At 39.5% G+C, this 13,060-nt stretch overlaps 1 protein-coding gene across 1 annotated transcript in view; it reads left to right on the top strand.

The window, feature by feature from the left end:
* The window catches only part of LOC148870917 (uncharacterized), a 72,916-nt gene extending 61,774 nt beyond the window's left edge, over nucleotides 1-11,142 (top strand). The window contains exons 13-14 of the mRNA XM_088972431.1: nucleotides 10,099-10,580; nucleotides 10,750-11,142. Of these exons, the coding sequence (XP_088828557.1) occupies nucleotides 10,099-10,576 (478 nt within the window). The 3' untranslated portion in view covers nucleotides 10,577-10,580; nucleotides 10,750-11,142. The remainder of the gene's footprint in view (nucleotides 1-10,098; nucleotides 10,581-10,749) is intronic.
* Nucleotides 11,143-13,060: the final 1,918 nt, after the last annotated feature.

Below are 13,060 nucleotides of genomic sequence, written 5' to 3'. Positions count from 1 at the left end.
ACATCCAATTGATAAAGAGGCCAGTCAAAGTGAGTAGCTAAAGATAGAAGAACCCTCATAGATGTCATCTTGGCAACAGGTGCAAAGGTCTCTAAATAATCAATCCCATATGTCTGTGTATAGCCTTTTGCAACCAACCTGGCCTTGTACCTTTCAATGGTGCCATCAGCTCGGTATTTGATAGTAAACACCCACTTGCAACCGACTGGATCCTTCCCTTCAGGCAAATCCACCACTTCCCATGTGTCATTCTTGTATAGGGCATCGATTTCAGATCTCATAGCATCCCTCCACTCTGGAATCTTAAGAGAGATAGGCAAAGTATGGAGGTGAAACCAAACTGTAAGAAAGGTGCTGGGAAATGCAGTGTGCAGTGCACTCCCGTTTTCCTTTCCTAACAGCAAAGGGAATATCAAGGTCAGAGAAGGATGAATCCAAAGGTGCTGAAACAGTACCTGTTGTCTCTTCTATGACTGGAAGTGTATGAGGCTCATGTGTTGTAGGAGAAACAACCTGCACATTTCTGGATCTTTGACTTTGATACACCTTGGGATTGAGGATACGACCAGGAGGTAGAGTATTGGGACAAGGAGAAGCAGACACATCAAGAGACTCAACAGGGACAGGAAGAAGAAGAGCAAACACTTGTGACAAATTCTCCCCTTGTGGACAATGTCCTTCTAGAGAGGAACCATAAAAGGGGGAAAGCTCATCAAGGAAGATACCCTTCTGTGTGGGGGAATAACCAAGGATGATACACTTTTGAGCTTTGGGTTCAAATTTATTCCTTTGGACACTTGGAACATGTACATAACAGGTGCAGCCAAAGACACGAATAGGAATAGGAAAAAGGTCCTTGTCTGGATGAAGAAGATTGAAGGGAGACTTAAACCCCAAAACCCTGGTAGGAACTTGTGAGGCAAATAAGATACTTTTGCAACTTCAACAATATGCCCGTTTTTCCTCTCAGCAACCCCATTCTGTTCTGGGGTCCTAGCACATGAGCTTTGATGAATGACCCCCATGTCAGAGAGATAGCAGGATAGGTTTTTCTCAAAGTATTCTTTTGCGTTGTCAGATCTGAAGATTTTAATCCTGGTATCAAATTGGGTTAGAACAAATTCATGGAATTGTCTTTCAAGTCTTGGAACTTCATCATGGGATTTCATCAGGAATATCCAAGTGAACCGAGAAAAATCATCAATAAACAGGATAAAATATTTATAGCCACCCATGGAAGGTAAGTGGTAAGGCCCCCACACATCAGAGTGCACAATATTAAAAGGAAAGGAAGATCTTTTATTACTCAAAGGATAATTGTTTCTATAATGCTTTGACAATTCACAAGACTCACAATGAAGACTAGACAAACTAATTCCCTTAAACAGTTCAGGGAAAAGACGACTCAAGACAGAAAAAGACGGATGACCAAAACGATGATGACACAACATAATCCGACTAACAGACTCTGAAAAAACAGATCTAAGAGCAGCATTCCCAAGATGATCAGTGCATTGTTCCGGGGTATCAAGCAGGTATATTCCGTTCGCCTCATGGCCACTCCCAATCACCTTCTGAGACTCCAGATCCTGAAAAGCACAGTAGGAAGGAAAGAATGTTACACAACAGTTTAGTGACTTGGTTAAACTGCTTACAGACAACAAATTTGTATTTAGTTTAGGTACATGAAGGGCATAAGGTAGGAACAAGGAATCCGTAGCCTTGATGGTTCCCTTACCAGAGATAGGGGCAAGTGAACCATCAACTAGAGTGATTTTATCACGTCCAGGAAGCAAGTCATATGAAACAAATAAGGTAGAGATATTGGTCATATGGTCAGAAGCACCTGAGTCAATAATCCAAGGGACCTTGAGATTACCTGAAGTGGTAGCATGACTGACAGGAGCCCTTACCTGAATGAACAAATGCTGAAGCAACAAAAAAATTGCCTGAAGGGTTGGAAGAAGAGGTCACATCACTCAGCTGACTGATCATCTTCCCAAACTTTTCATATTCTGCTCTAATGGCTGCCAACTGTGCAGAAGCAGACATTTCTTCACTATCTGGCCCGTTAGCTACATTTGCACTTCTTGATCTTTTACTATCATGCCCTTTCTGAAACCGACTGGGAACAAGATTAGGATGTAATTTCCAGCACTTGTCTTTGGTGTGCTTCGGCTTCTTACAGTACTTACATATAACTTCTTTCTTTCCTATGCCACCAGAAGTTCCAGCATTCCCTTTGGGTTTAATCCCCATATTGGCAAAGTGATCATTAATATCAACCCCTTGAACCTGAACAACCCTTCTGCTCTCTTCACTACTCACCAATGCATAAGCTTGTGACAAAGAGACACTCCTTGGAAAGAATATTCTGTTGTGATATCGTATTCTGGGTTTAGTCCAGTTAAGAACTCAAATACCCTGTTCCTTTCCACCAATTTTCTGTAGGTCTCTGCATCATTGGTGGTGTCCCAATTTACAGCTTCTATTAGGTCAATCTCTTGCCATAGGGACTTCAGGGTTGAGAAATATACAACAAGAGGTTTCTCCCCTTGTCTTAAATTCTTTACATCACTTCTCAATTTATATGCCCGGGCCACATTGAGTTTTTGTGAATAGGTTTCTGTAACACTGTCCCAAATTTCTTTTGTTGAATTCATCTATAGGTAGTGTTGGCTGATTTGTGGCTGCATTGAGTTCACAAGTCACCTAATGATAGTGTAATTTTCTTGCATCCACTTCTCGTAGGATGGATCATCTTCTGGGGGAGCCTTCTTATTCCCGGAAATGAATTCCCACTTTCCTCTACTACAAACATGAATCTTTACTGATTGTGACTATGCTAGATAATTAGTTCCATCTAGTTTAACTGTGGTCACAGTCAATAAGGAATCACTCGGAGTTCCCTGAACCAGTCCATATTCAACACTATTTTTGTTTTCAAACTTTGAGGAGTACATCATGTACACAATCTAAATATGATTTCAGATGGCTTATACAAGTATACTGAATGAGGACAAGCAATAACAGAGTTCAGCCGACCACAAGAAGACAATATACTGAGTTCAGCCTTCAAGAAGTAATCAAAAACTCTAGGCACTGTGCACTCAACCGAAGTACCTTTTCAAAGCTGTGCACTCAGCCAAGAAGAGTAAATACCAACTGGTATTGTTGAACAGGCTTTTTTCACAAACATAGTGTGGGCAATAGAGACAACCCCACTGTCAAGGAAGAGAAAAGACCCCAAAAACAGTTCGTACAGCCCCCTAAAACAGCCAAAATATGAGTAACAATACACAACCTTGTTACAAGGGTGTTTCGGCAGGTTTTAACAGTCCAAGAAGAAGAGAAAAAACAGCCCAGAAATTTCTGGGTTTAACCAGATTTAATGCAGTCGAAGGTAGTACAGAACAACTAGGATTTTCGGACACTTCAACAGTCCAAACACAGTCGAAGATAATACAGAACAACCAGAAAAACTGAGCACAATTTACAGTTCAAGCTTCAACAGTCCAAACACAGTCGAGCTTCAAAAACAGAATTACCAAAAAACTGAGCACAACTTACAGTTCGAACTCCAACAGTCCAAACACAGTCGAGCTTCAAAATAGAACCGAGTTGTTCCTCTTCCCATCTTTCTTTCTCTGATTCTTCCTGGCCAACGAACCACTTCACCAAGAGATTCTAGTCTTGGGCTCCTCCAATGACCTCCAAGAATCAGGTAGTACGTGACTAAGCTTCCAGCCCTAGGATATTCAAGTTCAGATATGCTCTGATACCATGAAGAAAACTGAAGAGAGGAGAGCTTGAGAGTTCAACAATGAGGGTCTGAGAATGAGAGTTTCGAACCTCACCTCTCTCAGCACCCTAACACTCTTTTATTAAGATATATTTGAATAATTACAAGGAGGCCCTTAGTTGGGCAAGAATTTACAAAGAACTTAATATAGACAGGATGGGCCCAGAATAAGGCCCATTACAGAAAAGAAACATAAATAACAAGAAAGAATAAACAACCTATGGGCCATTCGGCCCATCTTCTCTACATTACCCAAATCCTGTGCCCATTTAGGTTTTCCATGGAGATCCCAACATGTATCTTTCGTGTGTCGTGTCTTCTGGCAGTGAGTGCACCAAAGCTTGCTCTTATCATCTGATTTTTTCTGAGTGTCACCCTTTTTAAAACCACCTCCGACATTTGTATCTGAATTTCCCCGGACAGCTAGGGCAACTGACTCCCCTTTTACACCATTCATCGCACTTCTTCTGCTTTCTTCTGACTGCACCAAGGCATAAACCTCCTGAATTGATGGCAAGTCTTTAGTACCCAAGATTTGCACCCTGATGAACTCATATGACGGATTCAGCCCTAGGAGGAAGGCAAACACTTGTTGCTGAGATACAAGTGACTTATAGGCCTTTGCATCTTCATCACACTACCAATTCACATTTTGATAGTGATCAAGTTCTTTCCATATTGATGTCAAATCAGAATAGTACATTGAGAGACTCCTCTCCCCCTGCTTGCAAGTAGAGGATTCCACTTGTAGTTGATATATCTTGGCATAGTGTCTCTGCTCTGAATAGGTGGACTCCGCTTGTTCCCATATCTCACAAGCGGTTTCAGCCCACATAAAAGTCTTCCTTACTTGTGGCAGCATTGAAACCAAGGGCCAAGACATCACCATACTATTCTCTTGGTTCCACCTATCATGCTCAGCACTTCCATACTTCGGTTCCTTCACTCTCTCATTGATGTATCCTATTTTCCCCCTAGTAGTGATGTAGAGTTTTATTCCCCTAGGCCACTCAAGGTAATTCAGACCATCAAAGGGAATAACCACCATGGGAAAGCTCATATCCGTTCCCCCACTCACTCCATTGTGGCTCCCTGAAATCTCTAAAGTAGCAGAATTCTCAGTTGGCATGGTCACACAGTAAATCAGTCCCAAACACCGGACTTAGGACCTGTCCTTACTCCACAAAACAATGCTCCACTCAGTTTACACCCACACACTTGGGTTTAACAACCAGGTTGAGCACAAATAGTACCAAATTTTGGACAAAACAGAGGTAATATTTGGCAGATTTTAGACCTGTATAGTTTTAATAGTCCCAACCTACCAGAATTCCAGAATGTCCAACAACCACTAATAAGAAGGAGAGATCCTTCTTACTTATAGTCAACTCAAACCATTGAGAAGACAGGTCATCCTTGACCTACAGTTGTCTTAACACATGTACAGGATCACACGATCCAAAAAAAAGGGGGGTACACAGATTCGTCAGCATTCAACTGTCCAGACTCATAGGGTTTTCACTCGGCACATGACCAAGGAGGGTAAAGAAGAGAGAAACAAGGAGAACTATACCAGTTGTAGCTGTTCTTTTTCAGTCCCGAACCACATTTCTGTTCCGCTCAGGTTTTGCTAGTCTGTTTGATTTGTTCTTCTCAATAGGGTTGTTTGATCTATTCTCTTTAATCAGTATTCCCGCTTTGATACCATCTTGATAGTATGGCCGGCCAGAAATAAGAGGAAGAGAAGAGAAGAGAGGAGGGAAGAAAGAAGGGTTTTGCAATGTAACAGTGTTGGCGGCGCCAACCTTTATTTTAATATATATAGGGCGGCAGAAATAATAAGGGAATAGACCCTTGTGCCCCTGAGTACAATAACAGACATAATAGAAAGAAAAAACGAAATAAAAAACACTTTAATTAGCCAAACATGCCCTAGCATAAGCAACTAAATTATTTTAACACATCAAGATTCTCCATTTGTATAATGCAAAAGAGTACAACTCAACACCATTTTAGCAATACTTAGAACAATACGGGGTGATTAACCAAACTTGTTCTTATACCTCGCAACAGAATGGCGTGATTGGACGGAAGAACCGACACTAGAAATTGCTTGGTCTATTTTGCATGATATGAATGTTCCCAAGCGTTTTTGGAGTGATGTTGTTCTTACATCATGTTTTCTCATCAATCAAATGCTCATGTCTATCCTTGGAAGTTAGTCACATTTTTTCAGTCTTGTTTCCTATTCTATCTTAATTTCCTTTTCCTCCTAGGGTTTTTGGTTGTGTTTGTTTTGTTCATAATCTAGGGCCTGGACTGGATAAGTTAGACGCACATGCTACAAAATGCATCTTCCTTGGCTATTCCAGAACCCAAAAAGGGTATAAATGTTATAACTCTAACTCTTATCGTTCTTTTGTGTGTTTGGATGTTACTTTCTTTAAGTCTGTCCCCTTCTTCACTAGTGTTGATTTTCATCATCCTCCTATGCCTCCTCTTCCTGTTCCAATTGAGGACCCCATTCCTACAATTCCTGTTGTTTCTCCATCATCATCTCCTCCAATGCAGGTTAGCACCAATCACACAAGTGGTATTCGCAGAAGGGCATCGACTCCTCCTCTAGTTCATTCCTTGTTGTTGGATCCAGAAGTTGTGCCCTCTCCTTCTGTTATTGATCTTCTCATTGCATTGTGGAAAGGTTAACGTAGTTGTACTTCTCATCCTATTTCCCATTATGTTTCTGCCACTCACCTTCTTGCTTCCCATCGATAGTTTATATTTTTCTTATCTTCTGTTCTATTCCTAAGAATGTCCAGGAAACCCTTACCTCCCTAGGGTGGTGCCAAGCAATGGAAGAGGAGTTTTCTACACTGGCAAGTAATCACACGTGGGACTTACCACTCTCCCTCTTAGTAAGCATGTTGTCACATGTAAGTGGGTGTATACAGTGAAGCATCTTCTAGATGGAAGAGTTGAAACGTTGAAGGCTCGGTTGGTGGTAAAAGGGTACTCTCAATTGTATGGTATTGACTACATGGAAACATTTGCTTCCATAGCTAAGATTGTTCAGTTTGGGTGTTGATCTCTTTAGCAACAATTTATGATTGGCCTCTCTTTCAACTTGATATTAAAAATGCCTTCTTATATGGTGATATCCTTGAAGAAGTATATATGGAGCAACCACTAGGGTTTGTTGTTCAGGGGGAGGATGGTAAGGTTTCTAGACTTAAGAATGTGATCTATGGGCTGAAATAGTCTCTACGTGCGTGGTTTGTTAGATTTAGTGAAGTGGTAAGGGACTTTGGCATGAAGCAGTGCCAAGTCGACCATTCTGTGTTCAACTATGAATCAAAGGCTGGAAAGATTTTGTTAGTGGTGTATGTAGATGACATTGTTATCACTGGTAGTGATACTAGTGGGATTGCCATGTTGAAGACTTTTCTGCATGAACACTTCCAAACAAAATACTTGAGTAAGCTGAAATATTTTTTGGGAATAGAAGTTACAAGATCGAGAAATGGTATTAACTTGTGCCAAAGAAAGTATATCCTTGATTTACTTGAAGAGATAGGGTTACTAGGTGCCAAAGCAGCTAAAAGACCTATGGAACCAAATGTCAAGTTGAGTACTGATGCAGGTGAAGAGTTTGAAGATCCTGGGAGGTACAGGAGGTTGGTGGGCAAGTTAAACTATCTGACTATTACTTGGTCAGACATATCATTTGTAGTGAGTGTGGTGAGTCAGTTTATGCAGCATCCTTGGGTTCCACATTGGCATGCAGTTCTGAGGATTGTTAGATACTTACAGGGGGCTCCAGGTCGTGGGTTGTTATACAAGAGTGGAGGAACTCTTGAGATAGTGGGATACACGGATGCTAATTGGGCCGGTACTATTTCTAACAGGAGATCCACTACAGGGTATTGTACCTTCCTTGGGGGAAATTTGGTGACTTGGAAGAGCAAGAAACAAACTGTATTAGCAAGAAGCAATGCTAAAGTTGAATACAAGGTCATGGCACATACTACATGTGAACTAGTGAGGCTGAAAAATCTCTTGCAAGAGATGGGGTTCTCAGTTGACAAGCTGATGAAGTCGTATTGTGATAACCAAGCCATAGTCCACATCTCTTCCAATCCTGTCTTTCATGAGAGAACAAAGTATATTGAAGTTGATTGTCACTTTGTGGGAGAAAAGGTGATCAATGGGGTGATAAGTACAACACATGTAAGCTCAGGAAATTAGTGGGCAGATATGTTTACAAAAGGGTTTTGTTGTGGGAGAGTGGATTACTTATATAACCATAGTTTTCAAGGCACCAAGGCGAGGCTAGGTGACAGGGGGGCACCTTGTTGCCTAGGCGATGGATAATTTTTATATAGAAAACATAGATCCTAGGGTAATGCCCTAGGTACCATAACCATATTTCCTTAATAAGTATTCATAGTTTTCATAAGAAAAGTGTAGAGTTCATGTTAAAGTACAGAAAATCAACATATTCATAAGAAGAAAAAGAAGGAAGAGAATTTTCAAAAAATATAGGGGCTGAATTTGTTATAGGAAAAGAAGAAAAGAAAATGTGTTGATTAGACAAAATTTTTAACTTCTTCCTTTTTAAAGTCTTTGGGGGTTCAATATAGCGTTTAGCAATGTTTATATTGATTAAACCCTATTAAATAAGAAATTAATAAAAAGAAATTAGTATATAAACACACAAAATGAATATTTTAGTTTAATAGTGCCTATTTTATAAATTATAATGTCAAAAAATAATGAATAAAAAAGTATTTTATAATACATAATAAAAACTGTTTGGCGATTAGGTGAGGCGAGCCTCAAAGGGCGCCTTGTCGCCTTGACAACTATGTATGTAACAAGCTGAGATTGTATGATGTATACTCACCAGACTGAGGGAGAGTGCTGGGGTCGGCAGAATAAGGGATAGCTTGGTCATTTTGTCATATAATTAGAAGTGAGTTGTCTATTTTGTCTGTGTTTAAGTTGTGTCCCATACTTAATGAGGGACATAGTTGTCTTTTGTATTCTAATGCATAAGTTATAAATCCAAGGTGGGTCGGCTGAGAGAGTGATTTTTCTCACTGGCCGAAGCTGAACCCTTTCTTCCTCTCTTCTCTTCTTCTTCTCTCCTTTCTTATTTCTGAACTAGTGTCAATCGATCCACAAACAGAAACAATTGCCTCTTTGAAAACAAAACCAGATCTTTTGAAGATTTACTCTCCCACATTACTTTGATTTGCAAAGAAGTTTGGGGGAAATTCTGTTCTTACCAGGACCTTCTTGCAGGTCAATTGGTATTCCTGCAAGGTTGGTATCAGAGCTGACTTTAAATTTTGATGGCAGTGCTTTGGGAAACCCTGGAGTTGCTGGGATTGGTGGAGTTCTTTGAGGATGGGAGGAAAGCATTATGTGGGCATTTAGTGGCCCTATCGGGGTTGCTGATTCATCAAAAGCAGAAATCCTGGCTGCACTCACAGGTCTTCGAATTGCTAAAGAGAAGGGCTGGTCTTTCTAACTCTTAAAGGAGACTCTGCTAACACAATAAGATGGTTAGGGGAGAAGGAGGGAGGCCCTTGGAGACTAGCTCATTACTTGGCTGAGGCCAGAGACATTTTGAACACCATGACTGTAAATTTAATCTGGATTCCCAGAGAACTAGATACTGCAGCTGATGGTTTAGCTAAATCGGGTACCTTTAGGGAAATTCTTTATGGTGAAAGAAATCTGCTTCTGTAATTTCTTTTTGCTGGTTTTGCTGTAGTATGTACATCTCCTCATGTACCTTTCTTTTTATTAATACAATCGGTTAATTCTTATTTCAAAAAAAAGTTAAATGGTGTTTACTGTTTTGCTCAAGATGTGCCAACACCCTATATAAATTTGACAGTGGCAGATTGGGGTCTTCAGGAAGAATAGTAACCTACGATTATTTGAAAATGATTCTTTTTTTTTTTTTTTGTTCTACTATAATTGTTTTGGTTGATGGGGATTTTGAAGATAGGGTTGGCTGCTTCCCTGTAGTCCTCTTGTTAGGGCGATCCTCTTGTGTATGTTTGTATCTTTATACATTCATTTATTCTTTAATATAATTTTGGTTATTCACAGAAAATGGCATCTGAGGCAAAACATAGGTGCATTATTCTGCAATATTTTAAACTTAAACATATCTTGTTTTTCTAAGGCTCTTAGGTAATGATGCTTTTGAGAATAGTAACATTTGAAGCTTCACATGATTTACTTGTTGAGTTGCACTGATATTTCTTTAACTATCATTGAAGGCCATTTCTTGTTCCTGAATTGGAGAACCAAGGGGTCTGTATGTCACTTGCTTATTGTTCATCAACTGATGATATTGTTGCTTCCTTTCGTCCTGATGGGAGCACTGATTCTCAACTTTCACCTTCTCCTTCACCCACTGCCCTGGGACAAGGAATACAGGGTTCTCATGTTCTTGTCAAAAGAATTGGTAGCAGTGGTTACCAGAACTTGGGTTCTACTTCTGCCACTGTAAGTAAAATTCGAATACCAAGGTCTACAATTGTAAAAGTTGGCGCTTGCACCACATTGTTTGCGTATGGGGATGACATAAACCGTGAACTATGCTTGCGGGAGTTGCCATCTTTAAGGGTTATTCAGAAATTGCAGCCACATCAGTATCCCATCCTTGATGTGAAGTATGCACATTCCTCTGGCCCAGGTCTGCTTGGTTGCATGAGTGAGGATAAATTACAGCTTTTCTCTGCAAGGGTTTCTTGAAAAGGTAGCTTTATTATCATGGATTGTGTCTGCCTCACTTCAGTTAAAACCATGGAAAAAAAAAGAAAAAGAAAAGAAAAGAACTGCCTTTCAGTTGATTCTAGTATTTCCATTTCTCTTTCTCACTCGTAAAACCTATAATTACTTGCTTAATCGTTTCCTGCTCCATACAGAGACACAGTGCGGACTGCCGGTGCTTATGAAGAAAAAAAATTAAGAAAACTGTTACAAGTTTCAAGGACACTTGAAAGAATCTTCCTTAATCGTCTATTTATGTTCCATGACTTGTACCACTTTGTGATATATTTGGTCCTCTGCAACATGGTCATCTACTCATCTCACTCAGTTCTGTCAGAAGACTCTTGGGAATTCACTTTTTGGCGGGGAAAGTAAGTTGCAACTTTTGACAAGTCATTGGTCGGTCAACCAGATGCATCCATACAACCTTGTATCCATATATACATGTATCTATGTAAATATTTGACTTTATAATAGATATGTCATATATGGCAATAATGTTCTGTTAGAAAAAAATTAAGGTAAGAAAAATAATCCCTTGCATCTTCCATCTTTGCTTTTTCATTTAGTTGTGAAAGTGAAACGATAAAATCAGAGTTTGGGTTGGTTTCCAACTCACTGGCGTTATTTATGGCATATATCAATTATCAACACCAGAGTTCACAGATAACTTAAAAGTTAAAACCATGGTTTTCAGAACCGGACGGGACCGGAAAACCGGGAACTGGTCACCTGACCGGTTCTGTTTTCCCCAAAAACTGGATTCCCCCCCAAAGCGGTTGATTTTGGTCAGCGAATTGTTGAACTGTTCGAACGGTTTTGACCGTTTTTTATATTTCTGATTTTTTTTTATTTTTTATTTTTCTGTCAGAACGTGCCAAGCATTTGGATCGAATGGTTGGACCGTTTGACCCGGTAACCGGTCACCGGGTCGGTTTTAAAAACCATGGTTAAAAGCAAGCCCCCCCACCCACACCCACACACTAAGAAAATTGTAAGTTTGGGTTTTATTTGTTACTGATAATTCTAGAGGGAAACTCTATGATGATTTATAAAAGAATGCAGGACAATGTTACCATGGATAGCCGATTCGCCATCCATGATTTATGAACTTAGATGAATGTAACCTCAAGTTCTGTGTAATGTGTGTGCTTATCTGACCAGGTTGAGACGAGACTGGATTAGGCTATTTGTTGGTTTCAGATTTTTAACATACGGTAAATCAAACAGTTAATGAAGCGGAGACTGTAGTAGCCCATCAGATTCTGTTCAATGATAGTGCTGTTTTAAGGGTTTTATGCTCTTTGCGTCCATGTCCTCATGTTTCAATGTTTTAAAAACTGACCTAGAGGCTACACCGTTTTTGCCCTGGGTCATTGGTATATTTAATTTATATATATTTTTAATTTAAATTTAATTTTTTATTTATAAAAATATTAAAAATTATAATTTTAGATCAAAAGGATTTTTCTTAAAAAGATAACAAAAAAAATCACTATTATCAAACATCATAGCACAAAGTTATGGCCTCTGGAAGTTTGTATATGCATTTAAGTGTATTTGGTTTGTGGGAATGGAGGTTTGGAATTGGAATTGAATTTGGAATGGGTTATTCCGATTCTAACTGTTTGGTTGGGTAGAATTGGAATCTCATTCCCAGTCCCGGTGGAATAGCTTTCCTCCATTTAAGGGAATGGCTAATCCCTCCTCTCTTTGGGAATGAAATCTCATTCCAGCTGACACCAATTCCTATTCTTATTCCTGTCTGAACCGAACAGACTATGGGAATAGATCATTCCGGTTCCAATTTCAAGGAATTCCAATTTTGACTGTGAATCAACCAGACCCTTAGTGTGCAACCTGTCATTTGGTCACCAGATTGAATGGGTCAACATGATTTTTTGACTAATTCCCAGATTTTACTAAAATCAGATGATGGATAAATGACACTAGCTTTAGCAGTTTGGAGTAATTCATCATGTGTTTACTGATTTCGACTTCATTTTTGTTTTTTGCTAAAATCAACTTAAAACTTCAAATTTAAATCATGATGTGGGAAAAGCAAAACTGCCTGAAATTCAAATTTATGCATTTTTTTCCAACTTTAGATTTAAAGGTAACTTTGTCTGTTTGTAATCTGAAATTACAATTTAGGGATACTTTAAAAAATGACGGGCACAGATGCAGCCAATCTATAGAGTATAGACTAATGCAACATCAGAAAATAAATGAAAAAAAATGTAGAAAATCTGAAAATCAAATTTATGTATGGGTGAAATCCCCCCCCCCCCCTTACAACCATGTCAGCAAATGGATCAGAAGTGACGGAAGAGTCGGTGACCGGATTGAACAGACCTGTCCTGTTTATAAAACTCATCCTGCCTTTCAGCACTTAGATCAAGTGGGATAATGGTGCACATTTGTGTCCTTTAATTAATGTATACAAATAAGAGGGTAATTGTGGGG

Source organism: Nelumbo lutea, chromosome 2, assembly GCF_056320005.1.
Source record: "Nelumbo lutea isolate HS-2025 chromosome 2, American lotus-T2T, whole genome shotgun sequence".
Lineage (NCBI taxonomy): Eukaryota > Viridiplantae > Streptophyta > Magnoliopsida > Proteales > Nelumbonaceae > Nelumbo > Nelumbo lutea.
Note: the sequence above shows the minus strand (reverse complement) of the source record. Positions and strands in the feature narration are given on the sequence as shown.